Source organism: Hypoxylon trugodes (assembly GCF_022578975.1).
Source record: "Hypoxylon trugodes strain CBS 135444 unplaced genomic scaffold F4822scaffold_1, whole genome shotgun sequence".
NCBI lineage: Eukaryota > Fungi > Ascomycota > Sordariomycetes > Xylariales > Hypoxylaceae > Hypoxylon > Hypoxylon trugodes.
This window is the reverse complement of record NW_026250016.1, coordinates 4484139-4509500: the sequence shown is the minus strand read 5'-3', so window position 1 is coordinate 4509500 and position 25362 is coordinate 4484139. Positions and strand designations below refer to the sequence as shown.

Here is a 25362-nt window from a genome sequence, read left to right as displayed (position 1 = left end):
TGAGCTAATTGCAGGGTGGTTCTGTGAGAACCGGTTGTTTATAAGCAGATGTTCTCATGATTTCAACAGAAGTTGAAGAAGTTTGGCCAATCCCTTGCCTGATTATGGAGAGCGTAAGCCTGTGCCGCTCGCTGGCTTTAGGGCACCCCTGCTACCTAGACCGCCTACATGCAGCACAGGGTTCTAGGTCTTAGGGGTGTGTAAATCTCACTAAAACGCTGCCTCTATACATGCGCTCTTCGCTTTACTGAGCGAGAACCCTAGCAAACAATTAACTGTATTTAGCTGGATATAATTTCGGCGCGGTGTTTAGTTATAATACGGGGATATGACTTCCCAAAGAGGGTTATCTCCTGTCCGAAGCCTTTCGGCATGGTAATTATAATAATGTTGGTTAGGTAGTAATTACTGGAAGTATTTAATCTCTCGGGATTCTTTACTTCATCACGGAGGCCTACCTATGCACATTGTGATCGTTTTACAAGCCGTTGCCGGTGCTCCCATAACTTCATCGTTCACCCACAATGCGTTCCTTAATCTGGATGGCCGGCGTGTGTGCCGCCTCACAGCAATTATTGCCACAAGCTCCGGGTAACACAACTACACCGTTACGTCCGAGTCAAGATCCGTGGTATACGACACCCGCTGGCTTTGAGACCGCAGAACCAGGAGAAATCCTTCGGATTCGTTCTGCGCCAGGAAATCTCACCTCCATCATCGGCAATGCCACCACTGCCTACAACATCCTCTATCGTACCACAGACTCGCGCTATCAACCATCTTGGGCTGTCACCACGCTTATCATCCCTAATGTTACCTACGTCTCGCCTTCCGGTAGCAAGGCCTTGCTATCATACCAATTTGCCTATGACTCAGCTGCAATTGATGCCAGTCCTTCTTATGGCCTCTACAATGAGCTCTCGCAGGCGTTCCCTACTCTCGGAATTCCGGCAAGTACGGACCTCGTCGCCGAGCTACTCGGCCAGGGTTGGATTATAAATACACCCGATTATGAAGGTTTCAATGCTTCGTTTGGATGCACTATTCAATCAGGACATGCTACTCTCGACTCTGTACGCGCCGTACTGAATTTAGCCCGCCTGACTGATTTTGGTAACGTCACAGCTGCTATTTGGGGCTACAGTGGTGGCAGTCTGGCCACTGAAGCAGCTGCCGAGCTACAGGTGCAATACGCCCCTAACCTCGCTATTGCTGGCGCTGTGGTTGGGGGACTTCCCGCTGATTTACCCGCTGATCTCCACCTGTTCAATAAGAGCCCCCTCTCTGGCGATTTAGTGGCTTTATTAGTGGGTTTGACTACCCAGTACCCCGACGCTGATGCGTACCTGCAAAGCCGTCTGCACCCGGAAAATGCGAGTGAATTCTATAACGCAAAGACTATGGTAACAGGCGAGGGTATCAACTTCTTTTCTATGAAGGATATCTATGACTACTTCATAGGTGGTGTAGAGGACTTGCAGGCACCGGTATTGCAAAAGGTCTTCGACACGGAAGGGAAGCTAGGGTATCATGGAGTGCCGACCGTGCCCATGTTTTTCTACAAGGCCATTGGTGATGAGTATTGTCCTGTCAACGAAACGGACGCAGTGGTAAATAAGTATTGCGGCGTGGGCGCCGACATAACGTACGATAGGAATACGGTGGGTGGGCATGTTGCAGAAATCACAAATGGACAGGACAGGGCGATCAATTGGCTCTGGAGTGTCTTCAATGAATCGTACGTGTCTCATACGTTAGGATGCACGATTCGCAATGTTACAGTCAACATTACCAGCTCGCCCTCGTAATTTAGGGACAAGAGTCGAAAATAATAGGTTTTTAGGCACCTAGATAACTATCACATAGTGGAATATCCAATGTAATTACAGGAAGTATCCCCAACATCGATGAGATTTAGCGCGAAAGCCCTTGTGATTATAATCGACGGGAGCCAGGAAGTAATTGATGTAAGCCCTGTACCCAGGTAGGCATCCCACTATAAAAGGTCGCTAAATATAGCGCATCATGTTCTGTATTTGTAATACGTAACCGTGTATAACAGCATTATTTCAACGTATTATTACACCCTCTAGAAGTAAATTTACTGGTGTTCCCAAGAACTCATATTTTTACCGTGTCTCTTGAATTATTTTCTTATTCTATCGCCGAAATGAGGCCATGAAAACGGACGAGCCCAACACTCAGGAATTATTTTCGGCACATTCCGTCACTGCTTAGGTGCCTTCAACCACGGCCATAACCCCACCATCTATAAATGGTACGCGATCAATAGGACAAGTGACGTGAGGTGGAGGCATAGTGCCAGCGAGGTAAGCATGTAGATAATTAAAGTAACACGGCGAGCCACCTTGATTAGCGACGGTATGCTATAGTAGTGATGTTAGTATCCTTTTCAAATTTATATGTTGTCGAGCAAACAGTGAGGGAAAAGGGGGTCTTACTCCAACAGCTTCTTGGGTTAGCACAACCGAGCCTGGGAATCCCTCTGCCATTTTTCGAGCCCTATATAATGAATACCGTTAGTAACTTTGATTCGTAGTCAAAGCTAAATATATTCGAAAATCGGCAGGCTTACCCGACGATCGGTGTGATGGGATCAATAGTGTTGCTCGCGAAGAGAATAGGAAAAGCCGTGCCGTTGCTTGTTGGTGGAAGGGGCCCTGGTCGCAATTGTTAGCAAACAGATTACGCTGATGAAGAATGCTGAAAGAGCGGAAGAACCTACCTTGAAAAGTCATGCTGTCAGGTAAGTTATGATGGAACCCCCTGCATGTAACGATATCGTTAGATGTAGGATAGATATCCCCTACATATCGGCTCTTCGACGTCGTAAACTCGACATACTCCCTGTATGCATCAAGGGTAACGAGTTTATTTCTTGTGTAAGTGTCGGCACATCTGATTATGTTGTCGGCATCAGGGAACTGTCCGAAACTCTCTACTACACCGGCTAGAGTAGAGACGTTTCCCCTCTCCACATTAACGAGAGTGTCCGCTAATAGCGGGAAATAAACCAGAGGTTCGTACCCAGCGCTTAAGATGTAACCCTTCAAGTCAGATACGGTTACTAATGTCGGAAGCTTGCCCGTATCGAGCCCAGATAGAGGAATAGGTTCCTGCTCCAACTGTAACATAATGCGATCAAGGCGATTCGTTATGTTCTCTGCGGAAGGCCCCCAAAATAAGCAATTATTGGGACCGGCCTGATAGCAGAACTTGGCAAAGGAGTTTACCATTTCGTCATCTTGCACGACGTTGTCCCTCCAAGTATTAGTGTAATACTGTTCAACATCAACGACACCATCCAAAATCATTCGACCGACTCTATCTGGGAATTGAGACGCGAAGGTAGTGCCAATTATAGTGCCATAACTGAGACCATAAAACCAAAGTTTGGCATCGGCCTTCGGTTTTCCAATCGATTCCGCCTCTGCTTCGATGAAAGTAATCATATCCCGGACCACTGCCGGTGTAGTGACATAGTAGCCATAAGGAGAATTTTCCCGGACGGCAACGTCGCACCATTCACCTAATATGGTCGCTGAATAATATTGATTTATGATAGATTCCGTGGAAGCGTTAACTCTACCGGGAGTGTGAAGCCTAACGAGGGCTGTTTTTGCTGCGGAGTTGCCAGCGAAGCAGTCAAATACTAACCCGCTGTTATTCACCCCCCGCGGATCAAACGAGATGGCATTATATTGTGAACCGAATATTGGGCCAGCATTGGCTCTATACGTGAGAAGCATATCCACGCCTGAACCTCCAGGGCCACCTTCGACACATTAAAACGGTTAAATATCAACATATTCACGAAGTGCCCCATTCAAATAGCTCGGGGAACTTACCTGGGTTGATTAGAATACTCTGTGCATCGTCGGTAGCATTTTCGCCCCTTAATTTTATGAACGCGATAGAGGTGGTACCAAGAGTAGGATCTTCGTAGTCGATCGGAACTTCTAGGTTCGCACAAGTGAAGTCGTCGAAGCATGGTACCCATTGCAGATCTGGGGACGTTGGTATCTAGTTTTTTGTAATGGGTTAGAAGTGTATGTAAAGCATCAGGAGGAATTGCCCCTAGAGGGTAACATACCGAGTCGAAACCATATACCATATTTGTGCCATTTGTAGTGACTGCCAGAACTCTTGACACGACTCCCACGCATATGCATATAGGGGTAAAAATTGAAGAGAGCCTCATCTTAGCTTGATTCAGGGGGAATATCAATACAGGGATCTGATCCTTGGTGTCTGTACAACGTAATTCAGAGATGCGAAGGATTCAGCCCTATCCTCACCTAATGAAGCGACTAATCAAGAAACAAGAGAATAGTTGGATCACATTGATTCATATTGTTATAGAGAAAACTGGCAAGACCAGGCGTGATATTTGTATTCGAAGCAAATATCAACAATGTTAGAAAATGGCTCACTCGGCCCATGCCAAAGAAATTATTTCGCACCGTGATGCTCTCAATAGTCTCGAAAGAGTGTTTAACAATGCTCATCCGAAGAACGATATGTATACAGTATCACTCCGAAGAGGGTCCGCTCTCAGGATGCCATACTCCACTTGTACGAACGAGCCAATAAGCTGTTGGAAATTGTGGCTTGGCGGGATACAACTTTGTCATCCTACAGGATCCCACAGGCTTGAGTCCTGATGAATATGAAGTAAATGATAGATTTTTACTTGATTACCACTGGGCCATAAAACCTAGAAAATCACCTAGGTGTTAACTTATACTCTTTATTGGAATAGTGTACACTGACCTGTCATCATGTACCTCCTCAGTTCTTGTTTTCATTTAGCCCGCTAACTCTTTAGCGTCACGTTAATTTTTCGAAGAAATATTTTGTTACAATATGAGTGAGAACCATCTATTGGGTACCACGGACCCGAACAATTCTAAATATGCATGGAGAAAAAGACCAAGGAAATTCTCATCAAAATCTAGAAAGGGATGCAAGACTTGCAAGTGAGTATTTTGGTTCCAATGCCACATCCGAGTTTATGTTTAAATAACTAGAGTGTACTTGCATAGCTCTCGAAGAAGTGTTAACTGTGATGATGTAACAGAGCTCGGCGAATCAAATGTGACCAAGCTCGACCGTATTGCCATAAATGCGTCTCGACGGGTCGTGCTTGTGAAGGTTACTCAGAGAATCCCTGTGCCGCCGCTGACGACAAGATCACACCTACCATATGTGACAGCAATGCACAATCACAACCTAGTCCCCAGGTCCTGGCTAGCTATGCCATTGCTGATCTCACTTGGGAGGGCCAATCGCACTCGGAAGAGCCACCGCACACCTCCGGATCTACCTTTCCGCTGAGTCCCAGGTGTCCTCTTATCCTATATCCGAACACCTCCGAAGAGTATTTACTGCTGAACTTTTTCAGCTTTAAAACGCTTCCGCAGCTAAGTGGACATCGGCAATCAATACCGTGGGCCCAAACTGTCATCTTCTTTGCGAATACCGCAAAATGCGTCCATCACGCCGCCGTCGCATTGGGCTCGCTACACCAGGACTATTTCTCAGAACTTTCTGGACAGAGAACCCGTCGCCATGTCCAAAATGAAAACCCAAATCTTTTCGCTTTATATCACTATAATCTTGCTATCAACCATCTCTTGAGCTCTAGCAGCTGCTCTGGCGATACTATTAGGGACAAGGCTGTTACCTTACTAGTATGTTATCTTTTCACCTGCTTCGATCACCTCGCCGGCAACTGCACACGAGCGTCCAAACACCTACAGAGTGGCACAGCTCTTTTGAACGAGACACGGGCGTCAATAGGAGACTTTACGGGGATGACTCAATCCTCTAGCGACCAAGAGTTGATTGAACAGATCACCGAGCAGTTTCGATACCTAGATATGCAAGAGTCAACGTTCCTCTTGGGGTGGTCCCCTCATAATCAACCTGAGGTTTGCATGGATGAGGAGGCCAGTGACCAAGTCAGCTTCGGGCCAACTGATATTAGACTGAATTCTCTTGCCCATGCTGCTAATCTGCTGGACGATCTAATCTTGAAAATTATGGGATTGCGTCGCTGGGAATCTATTTTCAGAAGGTTCAGACAGACTGGTGTATCAGACACTAGTCCTATTTACACCGCAACACTTCGTGGCTTTCTGAACTGGCAGGGTGAAGTAGCGGATGAGCTAGAAGCGTGGTCGGACGGTTTTACGATGCTGCTAAGGTCAATTTCTGATCATTTATGTGCATCCGATCAATATCTCGTAGACATGCTGCGATTCCATTATATCGTAGCATCAACTCTCCATTTTATGTCCTTGGGTACAACTGAGATGATGTACGACACTGTCTTGACGGAATTTAAGACAGCGGTATCGCTAGCCTCTTCGTTGGCAAACAATTGTGTGGAGACTCCGGAGGGACGTGCGTCGGACACGCTGAAAATGGAACCAAGATTCACTCTCGAATTTGGCATTATACCAGCACTTTACCTCGTTGGGATGAAATGCCGCAATCCCTCACTCAGACGTGAGATATTGTATATTCTGAGGCGAAATCCACGGCGTGAAGGCATGTGGGATAGCATATCCACGGCTCGGATTATTGAACGAGTAATGCAGATGGAAGAAGGACAAGACAGTGCGGGGTTCGAGTTAGGAGTCAAAACTATGGCGGATATTTCGCATGATAGGCGAATAACAAGAGCACATTGGGGTCCTGTCAATGGACTTTTTGGGACGCTGGGCTCCCAGATAGAGGTAGTGTATGACTTTTGTTCTTCAGCAAAGAGACAGCCTGTTCGTGAGACCATTATACTGTAATAAGAGTCTGACCACAGCCTCTTCGATTTTTACTAGTACACATATTCTGTCAGTGCGGCGGCTTTTGTTGTCCTCAACCAATAGGAGTCTATCCGAAGTCTTATTACGTCAGCATTTGGTCGTGTCGGAGTTACAAAGGAAGCGAGACTCCCTTCTAAAATTCGAAAATAATTCCTTGTATCCTAGCTAATCTTCACTGTCAACATCATCATTCTCGTCTGCGCAATCCCCAGCCAATTGTCTATCGGGCTGTTCTCATTAATATCATCATTTCCCTTACCTGTTTATGTTGTGTCACGTCAATAATAACGGATTGATCCGAATGCACAGCATTGAATTCTATTACTCTACAACTAGCCTACGCAGCATGGGTACGGAATAGGCATGTTTATAATCACATCTAATTACCTTACAATTCGGACCGCTGAGTTACATTGAGTCGGGCTTCCTAGCATAAGCAGACTAAACTGACCAACTGCGTTTGGCTGTATATACCACTTATTCTTACCTACAGAAACGTAGCCTGCTTCTACGAACAGTTCGGTCGCAACAATGAGACCTAATGCATTTCTCATGCGACACACTTATTTTAGGGCTAAAATGCGCAGCCATCGTCGTCATTTCTTGCAGGCATCAATAACTATCCATGGTGTGGGATGATCAGCTGTTCGCTAGATGGCGAAAATATTATATATTTAATACGCCATTGAGCATGATATTTTTTCACGGTCGACTCTCGACATCTATTAGGTCGGGCTACGCGGATTGTGGTAGGCATCTGCCATATTCAATTTTTTTTCTTCGGAACCTCCTAGCTTCTGAATAACTGTGACTACCATGGCGGCCTCGCAGTTATATAAAGAGGCACTTGTCAGATTCCGCACCGAGGCACATGAGAACTATGACGATAAGAAGGATCAGAAGTCTCTTTTGGAGTTTCTGTCGGAGAGCTGGAAATCAGCAAGCCCAGAAGACGCCATCGAGGAGGCCAACAATCTTGGAGACCGAATCAATGAGAAGCGCGGAGACCGGAAAATCGGGAGTATAAAGATCCCAGGGGCTTGGGTTAAAAATATCCTCGAAAGTGTCGGCACCTTCGTCCAGATCGGGAATTATGCCATGACGGGGGCCCCGGAAAGTGTCGGGTTGGTTTGGTTCGCCGTTAAACTCACGCTCACTGCTATCCAGAGCAACTATGAACTATATGCTCTCTTCGGTTCGGGGCTTACCGATACCACGGACCTCATGATTATCATCACTCAATATGATCGCTTATACGATCAGAGGTCGAACCCGGACTGGAAGCCGAATCCCTTAATTGAGAAGCTCTTTGAAGACATTATTGTCGCCTATTTGAGCGTTTTACGTTTTGCTTTCGCGGTCAAGCAACACTTAGGGGGTGGGGCTCGTGCACGCCTCGCTCATGGCATCAAGGACTTCCTTGGAACGTCCAAGTCGAAGTTCCAGGGGATGCTAAGCGATATGGCAAGGGCCAAGAAGAGTGTTCTTGAGGGTACTCAAGCGGCATTCCAAAAGAGGCTATTCAGCGAGATAAGTTCGGTGCAAGGGATAGTCAATGACGTTAAAAAGTCAATGATTGACATCTGCGAATTTCAATCAATTGCAGAAGAATGGCATAAAGAAGTACTTGGGCAAGTTGGAGCCTTAATGCGGTCACTCGATGATCTCAAATCCAGCATCAAACAGAAAGGCCCGCGGGAATCTGCGATATGCGAGTTTGAGAAGAACCGCAAGAAGCTCAACCCTCTTCCGGAGCTCAATGGTCCTTCCAGAATACTCATCCGACAGAGATTCCAAGGTACGTGCGAATGGGTAATGAGCGAATCAGCATATAGTGAATGGATTCGGTCGAAATCAAATGGCCTATTGTGCATTACGGGTGGTCCAGGTGAGCTCATAGTGTCCCAAATTTCAATCCGATACTTAATTCTAACCACGCCCTTAGGAACCGGAAAGTCGACTTTGCTTTCATTCGTATACGATCAATTGACCACCAAAACAAGCGGTGCTGACGATTGTACACTCTTTTACTATTTCTCCTGTAGCCCCGCCGGGCCTGCGGGTATCACCCAGCAGCGTCCTGTTACAGCATCAAGGATCTGCAACACTCTGTTATATCAACTGTACTGCTTAGCTACAGAAGATGAAAACGATGTTGACCTCTTAAAAGAGTGCAATAAAATATTTGTGAACCCGAAGGGTGGTAGGGCGAACAGCAACAAGAACAAGATTTCAAATGCGAATAACCTTATCAACCGAGAGCAGGGCGAATACCTCCCGGACTTTAGCATCGCTTTCCCCAAGCTTACAGCTTTGCTCCAAAGAAGGGTTTTCATAGTGCTAGATGCGATAGAACGTCTATCTTTAGACGATCAACAAGAACTCGCAAGAAGCATCAATTCTCTTTTGATCACACCAAGCCTACCCTCCGAGACAGATATACATGTGCTTGTAGGGTGTGGAGAGAAAGATAGCTTCTACAGAGAGGTTAAGCTAACGTCAACGCCGCCTCGTCATGTTGATATTGAGTCGAATATCCAACACGACATAGATCTGAAACTATCATCAGCACTTCGGGAGGTGCCCGGTTTAACCGAGACCGAGCAGAATATAGCTAAAGAAGCGATTTTGAAAAAGTCGAGCTCTTGTTTTAGTTATATTGTTGACATCGCTATCCCTTTTATGCGCGAACCTTTCCAACGCCCACTTGCTAATCGTTTAGCGGTCCTACCCGAAGGTGTAAACCATACGTATGAGGAAGCACTTCACAGCATGGGGGCAAACTACGTTGAGCTGCTTCGATTAGCACTCCAGTGGACACTACTGTCGCGCGCTTCACCTACTGTGGAGGAAATTATGGATGCTTTCTATGGGACTTATACGACGAGCTCGGAGGGCTTAGAGGCCGATTCTAGTTCTAAGGAGCGATCGGAGTTCCCCTTTGCCTCTGAGATATCAAAAAGTCAACTCGATCAAGCAAGAGTGCCGTTCCTTCACTTAGATCTGAATAGAAATACAGTTAGCTATGTTTCTCTGCAAGATCCAGATCAGGTCAGGGGGTTTTGCATGCCATCCACCGCCGCTAAACACGAGACCATGAATGATCCTGAGCTCTGTAAGCGATGCACGTCGAAGCTTTCCATCTCTAAGCAAGTTATTATATCGGAGAAGCAAGGTCACCTTGATATTGCCATAACTTGCCTTCGGAGCCTGAACAACCCCCTCTTCCAAAAACGGGCGGGCTTATTACCAAAGATAGCAGCCGAGCCCTGTAGTGTTGACAAGGATCCTGCGCCCGAAGAGAAGAGTAATGCGGAACAGAAACCCGTCCAAGACAAGGAGAATGGAGAGTCGGCCAGCGGAGATCAAGATAAATTACCTAGCGAGGTCAAGACTGAAACAACGAAGTCGGCGTCTACGAACACTGATGAAACCAATCAAGTGTCTAACAATGACGATGACGACGGCGAAATTTTAGACGACGAAGATCAAGAAGTTGAGAAAGTCTCACCATACGCTGATGTTACTAGCGACGACGTCCAGGAGGGTAATGGTAGGGATGGATCTACTCGATACGAAGTCCTTTTTTGGGCCCATCATGTTCGTGTGGCGGAAAAGCTATGGACAACTGTCGAAAGGTCTACCAGTGAGCCTTGGGCAGAATTAATGCGGGAGATGATTCGATTCGTCAATAACACAGAGGTTTTCAACATATGGGGAAGTATATATGCCAGTAATGAACTCACTCGGGGGACGTATATGGACATTCCGCGCCTGCCTCTATTTGCTGCAGCTTACCTGGGGCTAACTTGCTTAGCCGATTATCTTCTCGATCATGGCGCAGAACAAACCGATAAAAATGTGAAGCACAATGCCTTACAAGCTGCCGCCCAAGCTAACGGCAACGTCGAAATGCTGAAACTTCTCCTGAGGCGAGGTGGAGGCTCGACTATCAATTCTTACTCGACAAGCTCAATACCTGCGTTTTACACGTGGCTCGAATTATCTGAATATTCAAGCTTGGAGATCGTTCAACTGATGCTTGACCATGGCGCAAACCCCTCAATACGCGACAGGTTCAAATGTAATGCCTTGCATTATTTTGCTTCGTCTGGAGACGACCCCAAAGTCCTCGAGCTTTTACTACACCAAGGTGGCCCGGACAATAAGGTGGACATTAACGCCAAAGATATTGATGGAAACACACCCCTCCACTTCCTCATATGCCGAAAACATGTGATTTTACCGTTACTAAAGGCCTTTATCGAGCATGGCGCCGACGTAAATATAGACAATAACGCCTCAACTCAGCCTCTCCAAATGGCTAGCATCTGGGGAGAAGTTGAATGCATGAAGATCATTATTCCAAAGGTCGACAACATAGATGATGACGACAAGGACGGCGAGAGCGCCCTGATTCAAGCGGTGGTGTATGGGCGTGCCGACTCTGTAAAACTGTTAGCCGAGAGTGGTGCCAATCCTAACCTAGAGAATCGCCACGGTCGCATTGCTCTTCAGTATGCAGCACGGTACGGCTACAATGAGTCTTTACAATGTCTACTCGATCATAAAGCCGATATCACCCATTTAGACAAACACGGAAGGTCCCCATTATTCTATGCCTGCCTTGGCACGTCTCCGGAGTCGGCAAATCTAGTCCTTGGTATCTTACTAAAGAGGAAGATACCTATGTCTAAAATCAACGCCTCGACAATTCGAATGAGAACGCCTCTTCGCCAAGCGGCATCTCGCGGGCTTGATGAAGTGGTTGAGAAGCTGATAAAAGCCGCGCAAGCAGAAGAGGATCCCGCCAGTCTCGCTATAGACCTACAAGATGCCAGGAAGGGTATGACAGCTTTACATCGCGCGGCTTTGAATGGCCACAAGGGCTGCATCCAACTATTACTCGAGGCAAATGCCAATTCTAAGATAAAAGACAAGAATAACAAAACAGCATTAATATTAGCGTATGAAAAATGGGCGCTAGTATACAATCCTACGAACCCCGATCAGTCGTCGTTTGAGGATATCATCTCCGTCTTAATCGAAAAAGACCAACAAGCCGCTAAAGATGATCCTGATCTCCTATCCGTTTGTGCGATAAATGGTAGCCTAAGACTAGCTAAACAGCTGCGCAGTCTTGGCGCGAACCTCAACCGCCAGGATAAGTACGGATGGACACCACTTGACCTTGCTCAGAAGTACAGACAACGGGGGATCGAAATATTCCTCCGCGAGCAAGCGAGCATATCGACGCCGCGCTGGAGTATGCCCGTACCAGATAGTGATACCAGTATATCGGAGGATGGGTTGACTATCACACATACGTCTTCCAAAAGAACCTGTATCTCGACCAACCGGCCTCTGCCAGCTGGTCTAGAGAAATTCTACTTCGAGGTTACTAGTAAGCCACTAGAAGGGGTAAACCAAGTCGAGTACCCAGAGGTCGCCGTAGGTTTCGCTACCTTTGACGCCTCAACTATCAGATTCCCCGGCTGGCCACCTTGGAAGGACGCACCGTTCGTGAAGTCTTGGGCTTATCACGGCGACGACGGCGCAATGTACGCATACACCAACTGGATTTCAGCGGCGCAAGATGATAACCTCCGATACGGTCCAAGAGACACAATTGGGTGCGGTGTTGATCTAACAAACCATACTATCTGGTTTACTCGAAACGGAGTGAAATTGGAGCATACATTCTCTGGTGTACAAGGCCGCTTATTTCCCGTGATAGGCTTTTCGGCCGCAGCTTCGATGGAGGCGAAATTCAACAGTCCCTTCATGTGGAAAGGGGTCGACGGGACTGAGCCGGTGGCCTGAAGAATGAAAGATATACTGAGATTCGAGGGAATTTGTTTCGCATTACCATTTCATAACCTAGTTTACCATCCCACACAATCCAATATCTCCAAAGCAACCACATCATTACTTCACATTAAATTTTTAAATCGGACAACTAACGACGTAAACCCTCTCATTCACCTAACTAGCACATTTATCTGCGTATCTCAAGCCATGTCCAAATTTAAACACCGGGTCCCTCGTATCAAATGGCACATCCTCCATATTCGTTTCCACCGCTGCATTCGAGCGAGGTAGATCATACGGTAACTTACCCTCCGGCTCAGCGAGCCCAAGAATCACGTCTAGAAACGCTTCGGAGCTACTTCCGAAACTAGCCAGCATAGCCTTGGCGTTTTCGGCTACTTCCGGCACTGCAGCCGGTCGGTCCAGCATCATATCCACAATCGTCGGCACCGACTCGTAGATATCAGCTTGTCGATTCCTCTCATCGGCCGAGAACTCGAGGGAACCGGCGTGGAAATTTGCTTCGAAGCCTCCAGGGCGCGGTTCGTAGGGGGCTGCGAGGCGGAGAAGAGCGTAATCGGCATCTTCCGGTTTGGTGACCACAGTTAAGTTGCGGTTTTGGAGGAACGTCGCGTTGAACCCCTCAATGTAGAACTTCGTCTCCGACCCGATGTTTCGGAGTGGTAGGATGTCGTCTTTGTTGGTCAAGAGCGTGTACGCGCGACGCTGTGCTTCATTGCCTAGACGCACGAAGTAGTCGTTCCCGACGATCCGCGAAGCCGCATCTGGGTCTACGAAAGGATTATCGAAAAGCCCTAGAACGAATTTCTCGCGGAGAAGTTTCCGGATTGAGGTGTCGAGTCGGTCTTCGCTTACTTTGCCCTCTTTGACGAGCTGGATAATAAGCTCAGGTCGTGTTTCGCCGCCGAATTGGTCGCATCCGGCTTCGAGGATGCGAGTTGCTCGCTCAAGCTCGGTTAGAGTCTCGACGCCCCATGCGCGAGCTGGCATGTATTGTCCCGCGATTTCGGTGTCGGTGATTAGACCCCAGTCGGTAACCACGATGCCTTCGAATCCGAGTTCGTTGCGCAGGAGGTCTGTGACAATGCCCTTGTTGAACGAGAACCCCACTGGTTCAAATTGAGTACCAATTGGACGGCTGTAGTAGGGCATTATCTGTCGAGCACCCGCTGCAATTGCTGCTTTGAAAGTGATAAGATGGTAGTCTAGATTGTTTCCTGGGTAGGTCTCATTCTTCCCGTAGACAAAATGAGAGTCTTCGCCATTTTCCATCGGACCTCCTCCGGGGAAATGCTTCGTCACGGTGCTTACGGAGTAAGGACCTAGTTTATCTCCTTGAAAACCTTTGATGTACGCCGTGATGAGTTCCGCCGTTAAATGCGCGTCCTCACCGAAGGTACCGGAGATTCGAGCCCATCTCGGCTCTGTCGATACATCAACTTGCGGGTGTAACGCAGCGCGAAGACCTACAGCAAGGTATTCCTCACGCGCAATCTCAGCGAACTTCTTAACCAAGTCGGCGTCCCGAAGAGCTGCAAGTCCGAGTGTTTCGGGCCATTGCGAAAAGCGCCCCGCATTGAAACCAGTTCCCACGTTTTCCGTAAAATGATGTCGCGGATCCGACGACAAGGTTACAGGAATGCCTAGCCGTGTCTGTTGGGCCCGTTGTTGTACTCGATTATAGAATTCAGCTACCTGTCGCGCGTCGATTATATCACCGACAAGGTTAAAGTGTGTCAAAAGTTGATCGCCAATCATGAATTCGGTGCTATTCCGACGAGCGGCCTCGCTCCCTTCATCTAGCGTGCCGTTTGGACCCATATATAACATAGCATGGAACAATTGCCCAGCTTTCTCCTCTAGCGTCATACGTTGGATGAGGTCCTCGACTCTGTCATTGATACATAATGAAGGGTTCTTGTAAGCTGGGAGCGCTTCACTATCATTTGTCGCACGGGTGAGAAGCGATTGTCCGGTCCGGTGAAGTGCCCCGGAGCAGGTGCCACTCTGCAGCCATGTTGATAATGTCAACAAGGCAAGCAAACCACGACACGGTCTATTGAGTAAACCCATTATAATTGATGTTGTACTGATTCTATGAATGATAACTCCGACACGGGCCAGAAGAATCTCGTAACATCTGCCCCGGCCTCGGGATACCACGCTTATTTATCATGACATTGCTACTCTAGGATTTTACCCTATGTGAAAACAGGGATGAATGACGAATTGCGAGTGAAGACATCACGAAAAAGTCATAAGATCACCGCAACGGCTTTCCGATACTGGATTGAGTCTTTCGGCCCTTCCATCGGCCTATCCTATAGACACTATTTAGATCATTGTCTCGGCGCACGTGGTTGAGCCCCGGCTTTCGTTGCTCTCCAATATTTCATAGTTAATTCAGAGCTAGAAAATAAGCAATTCAAAAAGATATCTGCGGAGATAGTGGGGAATCAACGCGGAAGTCCCAATACGTCTTAACTCGTCGTAAAATACTACGGCTTGGCATGTTGAAAGGAGGCTTTAGCAAGGATGGTGAGGAGAAGGTCTATCCTACGGGAAACTGTTCGGTAAACCACTCTACATCGGCATAACCTTACCCGAAGTTAATACCTAGTATACTCGCTAGCTTTCCATCTTCGTGCTAGTTCTTATTGCTGTTGTGTGCCTTGGTGTGCTTATCAACAAGGAGGTCTTCGCAAAAAGACTCCATATTCCTATCGCGTTTGATAATGATGATGCACATTGATATTTCATCTACATACGGAGGTAAGTTAGAATACGACAAGGAAATAAATTGGTTTTTTATATTTGGTAAATCAGCTACACCAATTCCGTTTCCGTTTCAGCTTTTACAGGAGTTTTACTGAATGTTCCCAGCGTTTCCACCAATCGAATCAACCTGGCGCTGATTCCAAGCCCCGTTGTTGTCGCCATTTACGTTGACGAACGGTTGTCGCCAATCTCTATTGTTGCCAATAGATGGGCTGATCAATTGCTGCCACGGCTGATTGTAACCATTGATTGGATGCTGCATGTATCCGCCGTAGCTGCCATTCAATGCAGGGACAGGCTGCCCGCTCCAAGCCCCAATGGGAATCGTAGAGCTTTGCATATTGTTGCCAGGAGGGGGAATGGCCTGGGTGATGCCCCGTATACCGGCGCTGAAAGTATACTCAGTTCCTGGCGCGTTGGCGCTGGTGGGAGCTGCAGTTGGATTAATGAATCCTGGTAAACTGGAGGTATAAGGGGCTTGAGGGATCTGGTAGATGTTCTGTCCAATAGTGTTGATGGGAGGACTAACAGACTCTGGAAATCCGGGGATTTGTTCGAAACCGAAAGACGCGTTCATACCAATGGATTCTAATATATCCGGGGCTTGGTCGACGTTCTGCGCATCGATGAAGGGCACAGACATGTTATCAATACCCGATGAACCGGAGGCGTGAGGAGCCTGGGAGACCTGATCGACGCTCTGTGTATTGGCGCTAATAATAGGTGCGGTGCCAGTCCCCAAAGAACCAGAAGCTTTGTCAAAATCGAAGAACTCGTCTGGATTACCAGGCTCCGCGGCTCCGCGGCACCGGGGAGCTGGGGAGCTTGGTCGATGCCCTGCATTGGGGTGGCTGGGTGTAACTCGACAGTGCTGGACTCGGATGGAGCCGATAGACCACTCGTAGTTAGCATTGGCTCACGTCGGTCTCCTCCAACACCATCCACATCTGCTTCCACTCCTCCCTCTTCCTCGACCTTGATGACGTCCTCATTGTTGTGTTGCAGCCCGTCAATTCTCTTGCAGAGCATATCCAAGGCCATCTTATGCGTCTGGTGGGGGTGGCTGCCAGCTTGGCTATTGTTTATCATGCTCTTGACATGTCTTACGCAGTGGGACTTGTTGGTAAAGTGAAGGGGGCATCCCGCAACAGGACAGGGAAAATATGCCTTGGCTTCCTGGCGGCCTTTTTAGTACTCCTACTTGGGATAATCCTTTCTATGACCATAACTTACTACAAAATTCCCGAGCGTCTCTACGGAAGACGATAATTCCGATAATTTGACCCCATATTCCAACACTCGAGTCTCTAATCTCGCGATCGTACTATATATCGCCGCGAGTACCTGTCGCTGGGTCATTGTCCCGCTTCCGGCCGCGACGTCTGGTTCCATTTCCGCCCGGTTGGAAGTTCGTAGCAGTTGGCTTATAGATTTACCTAAAGCAGATGATTTTTGGCTCTATGGAAGGCTAGGTGGAAAACAAGTATTTGAAAAGAAGTGAATGGGAAGGAAATATTTGAAGAGAAATGAAAGGGAAGAAGGAAATATCTGAGAGAATAAATAGGGAAGAGAGAACATTGTTGTTGAGTCAAATTCTAATGGGAAGCTCTGAAGCGGCCGGATCTGTGCGGTCATCATGGTTGACCTTTTTGAGGGTCCTGAACTGCCATGTTACGATCTAGGATAGTTCGTGACAGTATGTGGCTTCGAGGTCGTATGTGTAGCTTCCCGGGGGTGTCCTGTTATTGGGATTGGTTCCCGAGAACTATTTTCTTGTATATGAAAGTTTCCGAAATTCAGACAACATACTAAGGTATTCTTTTTTGAATGGATAAAAAAGCGAAGTTGCTGCTTACATGCCAAGTAATGCATTAGAAGCGAGGGTTAACCATATATTTATCTGATCCATATGACATCATATGCAAGACGTGGCCCGGTACGGTACCGGCTCTGTGGCTCTGTATTGAAGCGGTTGGCCTTGTGTCACATCTCCATCCATTGAAAGTATTACGGCGGTCCAGTAAGTATTTCTTCCGAGGGCAAATCTAGATTGACCAAAGAAACCGGGGCCGACTGAGCTTGTTGTGGCTGAGTTTGGTTACAGTGCACCGAATCTTGACCCGGGATAAGTGCGTCGCTCATGATTGAAAGGCTCCAATGATTGCTGTACGTTATTACCTGGATCTCTGCCGAGCATCCGGAGTGCTTATATGCTCCTCCACAAGATCGTCGGCAGCTTAATATCCAAGAGTTGGGTAATATTACATCGCAAAATAGAAAGGGTCACGCACCTACCTTGGTTGATTTTAGGGGGACTACATAAGAAGAGAATATTCCCTTCGGATATCTCCGCCTATTGGTAATTATAGAGGGTATCACGTACTACATTAGGTAAGTATATACTCATTTTCTAAACCAAAATTCTTTAGTTATACGATATTTCTAACACAAAATAATGAAAATAATCAGCATCTCTTAGGAAAAGTAAAATGTCCGTAATTAATCAAAGATGTATCTAATATAACGAGATCGTCTCCCTACTGAGAGTAGCATTAAGGGGAAGATACATCTAAAATGTACCCGCTATACCCCAGATTTTGGAGGGGTCTTGCCCACGCTGCAGCGCACCTCCAGGCTCCGACACCGCAGCAGGGTTTTAGGTGGCGGGCCAATCAAATTAAAGGAATTTTCAATTCTTGCATCAATTTTTGAACTCTTTTTTTTTCTTTTTCCTTTTTCTTTCAATTGAATTTCGTCGCGTGCTCTTAGTCTTGCGATGCCAATTCTGAAGGATGAGGACAGCTAATACTCTGTGCCGTAGAGGCACAACTCTTCCAGTATGCTTTAATCCTACAAGACATACAATTCCATAACTAATAATTTGTAGGGGCTCTTAGCTCGAAGCCGCCTCCCTCGAACACGATCTTTTGCGACACCCTCCTTCGACAATTCGAACCCCCGAATACCACCATACCTCAAGCTAGTCAAGAACTACGAAAAGGTCAAAGAGGTGCTAGGAAAAGGCACTGCCCTTACTCTGGCAGAGAAGATCCTATACAGCCACCTTGACAATGTCGAAGAGTCACTCTTAACGAATACAAATGGCGGCCGCAACATTCGAGGAACGGCGAACCTCAAGCTCAAGCCAGATCGCGTGGCTATGCAAGACGCCTCAGCGCAAATGGCCCTTCTACAATTCATGACGTGCAATCTGCCCTCGACGGCAATCCCCGCTAGTATACATTGCGACCACTTAATTGTGGGTGAGCGCGGCGCGCAATCTGACTTGGAAACCGGTATCAAGATGAATCAGGAGGTTTTCGACTTTTTGGAATCTGCGGCTAAGAAATATGGAATCGAGTTTTGGCCCCCGGGTGCTGGTATTATTCACCAGAGCGTCTTGGAAAATTACGCTGCTCCGGGTTTGATGATGCTAGGAACAGACAGTCACACCCCCAACGCCGGAGGACTTTCGACTATCGCCATTGGTGTTGGTGGTGCTGACGCTGTCGAAGCTCTCGTCGGTGCGCCTTGGGAGTTGAAAGCCCCCAAGGTTCTGGGTGTAAAGTTGGTAGGCAAACTAAGCGGCTGGGCATCCCCTAAGGACATCATTCTTAACCTTGCAGGCCAACTAACAGTACGCGGTGGTACTGGCTTCATAATCGAGTACTTCGGTCCCGGCGTGCAGACTCTAAGTTGCACCGGCATGGCCACGACTACAAATATGGGAGCCGAGGTCGGCGCTACGACTTCCATCTTCCCCTTTAGTCCAGCTCACGTGCGATATTTGGAGGCAACACACCGACACGACGTAGCGGCGGAAGCGAAGAAGTTCTCAGACATCGTTCAGCTCAGAGCTGACGAGGGCGCGCAGTACGACGAGGTTATCACTATTGACCTGTCCTCATTAGAACCCCATGTCAACGGTCCTTTCACTCCGGATTTATCTACGCCCATTTCTCAGTTTAAGCAAACTGTGCAGGAACAAAACTGGCCCGATAAGCTATCTGCGGGATTAATCGGTAGCTGTACGAATAGTTCGTATGAAGATATGACACGTGTAGAAGGTATGGTTCGTGAAGCAATGGAGGCCGGCTTAAAGCCCGCATCTGATTTCTATATCACGCCCGGAAGTGACCAGATTAGAGAAACATTACGACGAGACGGACCTCTAGACACGTTCAAAGAAGCAGGTGGTACCCTACTATCAAACGCATGCGGTCCTTGCATTGGCCAATGGAAGCGACAGGATGGTGTTGAAAAGGGTACCCCTAACGCAATTTTCACCTCCTATAACCGAAACTTCCGCGGTCGTAATGATGGAAATCCCGACACTATGAATTTCCTCGCGTCGCCCGAAATAGTCACAGCCATGGCCTTTGCTGGCACAACGACTTTTAACCCGGTGACCGACTCACTTCCCACTCCATCCGGCAAGGAATTCCGATTTACCCCACCTTCCGGTCTCGAAATCCCATCTCAACCATTCGAAATTGCACGGGAAGAATTCCGTCCCTTGACACAAGCCCCCGATGCATCCGTAACCGTAGCTATCTCACCAACATCCGAACGTCTAGCCCTTCTCGAACCTTTCGACCCCTTCCCAGCTTCCGAACTCGAGGGTCTCCGCGTATTAGTCAAGGTCACCGGTAAATGCACAACAGATACCATCTCAGCAGCCGGTCCTTGGTTAAAGTACAAGGGCCATTTACCTAACATCAGCGCGAACACGCTTAACACCGCGATTAACGCTGAGACCGGCGAAGTCAACGTCGCGTACGACTTAGACGGATCTAAGCATACCATCCCCGAATTAGGACAGCGCTGGAGAGAAGCCGCACGACCATGGCTCGTGGTAGCGGAGCATAACTACGGCGAAGGAAGTGCGCGTGAACACGCTGCGCTCCAGCCCCGATATCTAGGTGCTAGGATTGTCCTTTCGAAGAGTTTCGCGCGTATCCACGAGACAAACCTCAAGAAACAGGGTGTAGTACCATTAACGTTTGCCGACGAAGCAGATTACGACAAGATTGCTGCTGGTGATGAGGTTTCTACTGTGGGTCTATATGAGATGTTACAGAACGGCGGCAAAGGCGAGGTAGCACTGAAGGTGAAGAAAAATAAGAGTGGGGAGGAGTTCTTGATTAAGACTAAGCATGCCGTAAGCAAGGACCAGGCGGGTTTCATTTTAGCAGGAAGTGCGTTAAACCTGCTGTCTAAACGGTGATCCCAAAGATTAGACGGAGATAGTCTAGGGATGAAGGGGGATTGAGGGACGGATGAGCAAATATTTATCGATACGATTTATGAAGGCAATGGTGTGTATAGCTTCATGTTTATACGACATATCTAGATAAAAGTTTGGTGGGAGGATATAAAAAAAATCAAGGGAGTTAAATACAATAAAAAGGAAAATAAATTACGATCTTAAACATAAACTTAAACTAAGGGTAATATAGGGGTAGCGTGTTACATAAGCATACCTACAGCACTTACAGTTAGGAAACTCCACGAGACGCATTACGGAAGGAGCGTCAGTGAATATAGTTATACCCAGAAGTCAAATATTTCCGTAGTATACCTACCCAGGTATATAAGAAGGATCGATCGTTCATTCCTTCCTACGTTTCTCACCACAATCAAATATTACGTTCGCCCTTTCCATGGCTACACCTGTTACTCAGCATGTGTGACCTATCCTCCTTCTTTACTAAGCTAGTTTGACAGTAGATTATGTAATAGTATTAAACGGAAAGGGGAGACATTGGTGATACTATAGGTACTTACGTAAGCGTGGAAATCTATACCAATCGATGAAAATGTATAGGAGTTAAATGTTGACTTGACTTGCTAGAAGGGAGGTTTGGGATAATACATAGTCGTTGAGAATATAAATACTACATCGTATAACGGGACAGTTTTACGATCAATTATATCTCTAGGCTGCTTACTTCATGGAATGGTTGCACCGTTTTTCAACAAATAGGCATTATGGGTTTTATTTCTTTCGTGACTCACTACGTTAATAGAAGTCTTCCTTCTAAGGCGCTCCATAGATGCAATGCAACGCAAATCTTCCCTTCCCGTGGTATAATGCATCAACAAATCTGCTAGTAGGCATACAGCAGCCAGGATCTGTATATACATGTCTAATGAGAATGTCTTCTCGCCTCTCTAAGCGAAGATGGTGAGCCGTACGGACCTAGCTGATAGAAATTCTAGCTCTCGTTCTTTAGGAGCTTCGAAAGAAACCCCCAATCAAAGTGAACTCCTGTCCCACTTTGTTCTCATTCCCATTCTCATCGACTGCAATTATCAATCCCTTTTTCTTCTGCTGGGGTTTCGCTCCTTGAACAGGACTCTCCTTCAACTTTTTACGCTCTTGCGCGTAATAGGGCTCTGCCATTTGGTCCAATTCGTCCAGAGCAGCCATCCATTCTGGATTATTCTTCACGCGTTCGGGCAAATCAACCCGAAGAGCAACCTCAGCTTCATCTCGCTTTCTCTTTGCCGCACGAGTTACAGCCTGGCCAAATTTATCCTTCCTGTTTCCTCGCGCGCAAATCTCGTCCTGCTTATCGCGGTGCCACTTCTCAGAACGAGCATGATTCCAGTGAATTCGCGGGTCGATATGTGCAAAATGTGTCGCTGGACGTGTTGGGCGCGGAGGTAGGAGGCTATCAGGCAAACCAAATAATGGAGAGCCAGGATGGAAGGGTTCATTCATTTTGCCATAGATATAAGAATCGAATTTGTCAGGGTCATGTTTTGCTATCAAGAGTCGACGTCTTTCCTCCAACCCCAAGCGCGTATGATTTGGGTCTCTTAGTATTGAGGCAAGTGTTGATTTCCCGGTCGGAATATCAGCTAGCTCTTTAGGCCGACTGGTTGTCTCGACATCTTTGTGCAAATTCATTGACGTATTTGTCGCTTCGAGAGTCGTTAGGTGGCCTTGCATTAACGAATTACGCACGGCCGTTTGAGCTTCGGGAGTATACGTAATCTGCGTAGTACACGGTTGATTTATGGGTGCGACAATTCGTTCTTCGGTGCCTAGTCGACTCGGTCGAGGCGACGGAGCATGTGGTCGGGCCGCTTGACTGCTGTTAGAGGCACTGCGAGTCTTTGGCGGTATTGAACCCTCGATTATCCCCCGTACTTGATCTAACGTCCGCGAACTCGACGCAGACCACGATTCATCACGCGCTCCAATACCAATTGAGGTATCTAGTCTTGGGGTGGGCCGAGTAATGCCAGGTGCTGGTGACGGGTGATTAGAAGTAGAAATAGGTCCCTTATCCATTTTCGCGAAGCTCAAATTTGTGGAAGGCGACCTAACTCGTTCACTACTTTGACGCGGTATGTCGGCGGCGGGCTTCCGAGCGCGCGACTTGGGAATGCGGGGGGCCCTGTTTTCGCGTTCGTCAAGCCCGATCTGTGACGGAAGGGGACCCTGTGGCTTTCTCGGATGAAGTGGCATCCCAGCGGGCCTAGGCGCGATATCTAAATGGGGCTTCTTTGGGATGTGGCGGGTCGATGAGTTCAAGCCGATCTTAGGAATAGGATGTTGCCCATTTCGAACTAAGGGATCCACTTGGCCGGCGGGTAAGTTTCTTGCTTGACCAGATTGCGTCTGCAATTCAATTGATCCTGCTCCCTCACGTCGCATCTCGGAAACCATTCGGGTCGCGTTTAGCGCGTTTAGATGAGCTTCTGCGACACGACTTGGTTGATTGATTCTATCGCTCTCTATGCTAGGGCTCAAAGTTTCCTGGCTTTTTCTAGGGGGCTCAGCTCGATTATCGTCGTCGCTCATGGTAAGATCTATAATACCATTGGTTGGAAATATTGGTTTCTTGGCGATAATAGGAGCTTGTTCTTTACGTAGCAGATCGTCTCGCGGAGATCTCGGTGCAGGAATGCCATGTGTTCCCTGTATATTTATTCGGGGCATCGTTTCTAGCGAAGCTGAATTTTCTTTCTTTGGACGAAGAGCAAAGTCAGACGGACCCGCAGGTTCAAGATTGAGTTCCTCGGTAGTCCCCGCAAAGGGAACCGGGGATATGTGGGGCCTGGCCCCGGTGGAAGGAACATGTTGCCGGACCGCTCGCACCTGTACTCTATTCTCATCACTAGATAATCGTGGCCTCTTTAATAATCTTTCATCCGGCATAGAAGTATTCCCAATGGAGTCGCGACCCAAGGGTGGGTTGATATCAGTATAACGAGATGCTGTAGGGCTTTGCTTGGACTTGGAAGATGTACCGCTGGTGGTCTTCCGAGCCACCCCCTTGCTGGGAAGCTGTCGCTTCTCAGCTGAAGGATTCGGCGGTGCGAGAGGTGGTTTAACGGTGATAGCATCACCTAATTTCTCATCATTGGTGGTCATTTCTGCCAAATTGCCGTTGAGCAAAGATGAGTTTTGTTGGGGATATCGACAATTATTGGGATGGCGTTGACCAGAAGCTGAAGGAGGCGCTGTAATTTTTGTAAGCTTAGATAAGACTTTGCCTTGCGTGTGTTTTGCACAGTAGGGTGCTTTAATTAAAATTGTTGCTTCGCATTCTCCGAATTGGCATTTATCTAGAATGCCATGGTCAGGATCCATGATTTGAAAAATGCGCGTATTCCCACAAAAACAGTCACATGCCGCCAAAGGATGAAAATCCAAAGGAAGGAAGTTTGGTCGGAACCCAAAATATGGGCAGCCGCGAAGGCTGATGGAAATGCTGATGAGATTTTTGGGTCCGCTCCTTATACGATCGTCTGAGCCGTGTCATTTTAGCCAAGTTTGCCTCTTGCAAAGGAGACAATTTCAGCAAATACACTGCAAACTACCTATTACAGGAAGTTAATATTAAAGTATGACCTAGCTATCTTTTTTTTTTTTTTAAAAAAAAAAAAAAAAAAAAAAAAAGCAAGTGAGTATAGGGAACGCGCAAGATTAGATAAGTCAAATAGACGGTTAAAAAAATAAGGAATAGAAAAATAACAACGAAGAAAATTAGTAATTTAATAGTAAGTGGCACTTACTGAAACAACCAAGTAAGATCGGCAAGAAATGTTGGACCGACAACGCCGGTGGATTAAATAAGATAAATAGAGGGAGAATAGGCGTTATGTTGGATGAGAATACCGTCTAATCAAACTTGTAACTTGTTTGACTATTGCGGCGCCTTTTCTGAGAGATGCCAAGTTCCAGTATATACTCCTGCTTATATATGCGGCAGAAAAAAGAAGGAATATTATGTCCTATAGGAAATATTAGACAGGCGAAAAATGAGTAGTACCAATTGATAATGATATGGTTAAGTAATAGAATAACAACAATAGGCTGGTCTCAGATCTTTTCAGTCTTTTTTTATTTCGAGTCATCAACCTGCAGGACGCAGCGGCTTCGAATTCTCGAACCTCGCCTAAGATTTTTCCCAGGCGCCAGTTGGCGTCTGGTATTCGCCGCAGCCTTTGGCCCTGCCTTATAGTGGAAATGCAAGGCTGGGCTCCTTGTATAGCGGAAAATGCAGTGCTAGCCTGCAATTTGCTTTGCCCTCTTCCCAAATTGTCAGACTGGCCAATGATTGAAGAGTGGCGAGACCAACATTCGAATTTGGTGGCGCTTGAGGACGCGTTTTCAAATAGATAACATGGCTGAAATTAAGGCGGGTTGTATAGAATCCAGAACCGGAAGTTCCATAAACGCAGTCCGCCCTTTTACCAGTTTCGCTCATCATAGACCAGCCTTGCCACAAAAATGAATAAATAAGAAGAAATTAAGAGTCGTAGGAGATAATTCGAACGAGATGTCGAAATTAACATACCGACAATGAATCGACGCTCTCGCAAGTTCCGACCCAGCGCAGCTTCAATCCTCCTGCTTCGTCATCATCCGGGGATGAATTTAGTG

The 25362-nt window shown here is 47.1% G+C and overlaps 8 protein-coding genes across 8 annotated transcripts; 4 read left to right on the top strand and 4 right to left on the bottom strand.

The window, feature by feature from the left end:
* The first annotated feature begins 339 nt into the window (after positions 1 to 339).
* F4822DRAFT_387962 (LIP-domain-containing protein) lies at positions 340 to 1902 on the top strand. The gene has a single exon (XM_051456842.1). The coding sequence runs from the start codon at positions 525 to 527 to the stop codon at positions 1806 to 1808; it is 1284 nt and encodes a 427-aa protein (XP_051320125.1). The 5' UTR covers positions 340 to 524; the 3' UTR covers positions 1809 to 1902.
* Positions 1903 to 1913: 11 nt separating this feature from the next.
* F4822DRAFT_387960 (Alpha/Beta hydrolase protein) lies at positions 1914 to 4527 on the bottom strand. The gene is made up of 6 exons (XM_051456841.1): positions 4115 to 4527; positions 3870 to 4044; positions 2747 to 3796; positions 2597 to 2681; positions 2463 to 2523; positions 1914 to 2387 (listed from the first exon to the last, which is right to left on the bottom strand). Exons 1-6 carry the CDS (start codon positions 4220 to 4222, stop codon positions 2235 to 2237), a joined length of 1632 nt encoding a protein of 543 aa, XP_051320124.1. The 5' UTR covers positions 4223 to 4527; the 3' UTR covers positions 1914 to 2234.
* Positions 4528 to 4786: 259 nt separating this feature from the next.
* On the top strand, positions 4787 to 7029 carry F4822DRAFT_45532 (uncharacterized protein). Its single transcript, XM_051463502.1, has 2 exons — positions 4787 to 5000; positions 5102 to 7029. Exons 1-2 carry the CDS (start codon positions 4888 to 4890, stop codon positions 6825 to 6827), a joined length of 1839 nt encoding a protein of 612 aa, XP_051320123.1. The 5' UTR covers positions 4787 to 4887; the 3' UTR covers positions 6828 to 7029.
* Positions 7030 to 7533: 504 nt separating this feature from the next.
* F4822DRAFT_45534 (ankyrin repeat-containing domain protein) lies at positions 7534 to 12752 on the top strand. Its single transcript, XM_051463503.1, has 2 exons — positions 7534 to 8736; positions 8794 to 12752. Exons 1-2 carry the CDS (start codon positions 7665 to 7667, stop codon positions 12669 to 12671), a joined length of 4950 nt encoding a protein of 1649 aa, XP_051320122.1. The 5' UTR covers positions 7534 to 7664; the 3' UTR covers positions 12672 to 12752.
* On the bottom strand, positions 12753 to 15399 carry F4822DRAFT_45546 (glycoside hydrolase family 3 protein). The gene has a single exon (XM_051463504.1). It carries the CDS (start codon positions 14751 to 14753, stop codon positions 12834 to 12836), a length of 1920 nt encoding a protein of 639 aa, XP_051320121.1. The 5' UTR covers positions 14754 to 15399; the 3' UTR covers positions 12753 to 12833.
* A 147-nt stretch (positions 15400 to 15546) lies between these two features.
* Positions 15547 to 16850, bottom strand: F4822DRAFT_424826 (uncharacterized protein; the record flags this gene model as incomplete). Its single annotated transcript, XM_051460223.1, has 3 exons — positions 15547 to 16295; positions 16379 to 16634; positions 16692 to 16850. 3 exons carry the CDS (start codon positions 16848 to 16850, stop codon positions 15547 to 15549), a joined length of 1164 nt encoding a protein of 387 aa, XP_051320120.1.
* Positions 16851 to 18205: 1355 nt separating this feature from the next.
* F4822DRAFT_387955 (aconitate hydratase) lies at positions 18206 to 20896 on the top strand. The gene is made up of 2 exons (XM_051456840.1): positions 18206 to 18295; positions 18346 to 20896. The coding sequence occupies exons 1-2, from the start codon at positions 18251 to 18253 to the stop codon at positions 20683 to 20685; spliced, it is 2385 nt and encodes a 794-aa protein (XP_051320119.1). The 5' UTR covers positions 18206 to 18250; the 3' UTR covers positions 20686 to 20896.
* A 691-nt stretch (positions 20897 to 21587) lies between these two features.
* On the bottom strand, positions 21588 to 24719 carry F4822DRAFT_45496 (uncharacterized protein). The gene is made up of 2 exons (XM_051463501.1): positions 24492 to 24719; positions 21588 to 24296 (listed from the first exon to the last, which is right to left on the bottom strand). The coding sequence occupies exon 2, from the start codon at positions 24064 to 24066 to the stop codon at positions 21691 to 21693; it is 2376 nt and encodes a 791-aa protein (XP_051320118.1). The 5' UTR covers positions 24067 to 24296; positions 24492 to 24719; the 3' UTR covers positions 21588 to 21690.
* Between the last annotated feature and the right edge of the window lie 643 nt (positions 24720 to 25362).

Coding starts and splice junctions, on each gene's coding strand:
- F4822DRAFT_387962 (XM_051456842.1), top strand. CDS start 525: ATGCGTTCCTTAATCTGGATGGCCGGCGTGTGTGCCGCCTCACAGCAA.
- F4822DRAFT_45534 (XM_051463503.1), top strand. CDS start 7,665: ATGGCGGCCTCGCAGTTATATAAAGAGGCACTTGTCAGATTCCGCACC. Junction 8,737..8,793: donor GTGCATTACGGGTGGTCCAG/GTGAGCTCATAG, acceptor CCACGCCCTTAG/GAACCGGAAAGTCGACTTTG.
- F4822DRAFT_387960 (XM_051456841.1), bottom strand. CDS start 4,222: ATGAGGCTCTCTTCAATTTTTACCCCTATATGCATATGCGTGGGAGTC. Junction 3,797..3,869: donor GAGTATTCTAATCAACCCAG/GTAAGTTCCCCG, acceptor AATGTGTCGAAG/GTGGCCCTGGAGGTTCAGGC. Junction 2,388..2,462: donor TAACCCAAGAAGCTGTTGGA/GTAAGACCCCCT, acceptor TCACTACTATAG/CATACCGTCGCTAATCAAGG.
- F4822DRAFT_45496 (XM_051463501.1), bottom strand. CDS start 24,066: ATGGATCCTGACCATGGCATTCTAGATAAATGCCAATTCGGAGAATGC.
- F4822DRAFT_45546 (XM_051463504.1), bottom strand. CDS start 14,753: ATGGGTTTACTCAATAGACCGTGTCGTGGTTTGCTTGCCTTGTTGACA.
- F4822DRAFT_45532 (XM_051463502.1), top strand. CDS start 4,888: ATGAGTGAGAACCATCTATTGGGTACCACGGACCCGAACAATTCTAAA. Junction 5,001..5,101: donor AAGGGATGCAAGACTTGCAA/GTGAGTATTTTG, acceptor ATGATGTAACAG/AGCTCGGCGAATCAAATGTG.
- F4822DRAFT_387955 (XM_051456840.1), top strand. CDS start 18,251: ATGAGGACAGCTAATACTCTGTGCCGTAGAGGCACAACTCTTCCA. Junction 18,296..18,345: donor GTAGAGGCACAACTCTTCCA/GTATGCTTTAAT, acceptor AATAATTTGTAG/GGGCTCTTAGCTCGAAGCCG.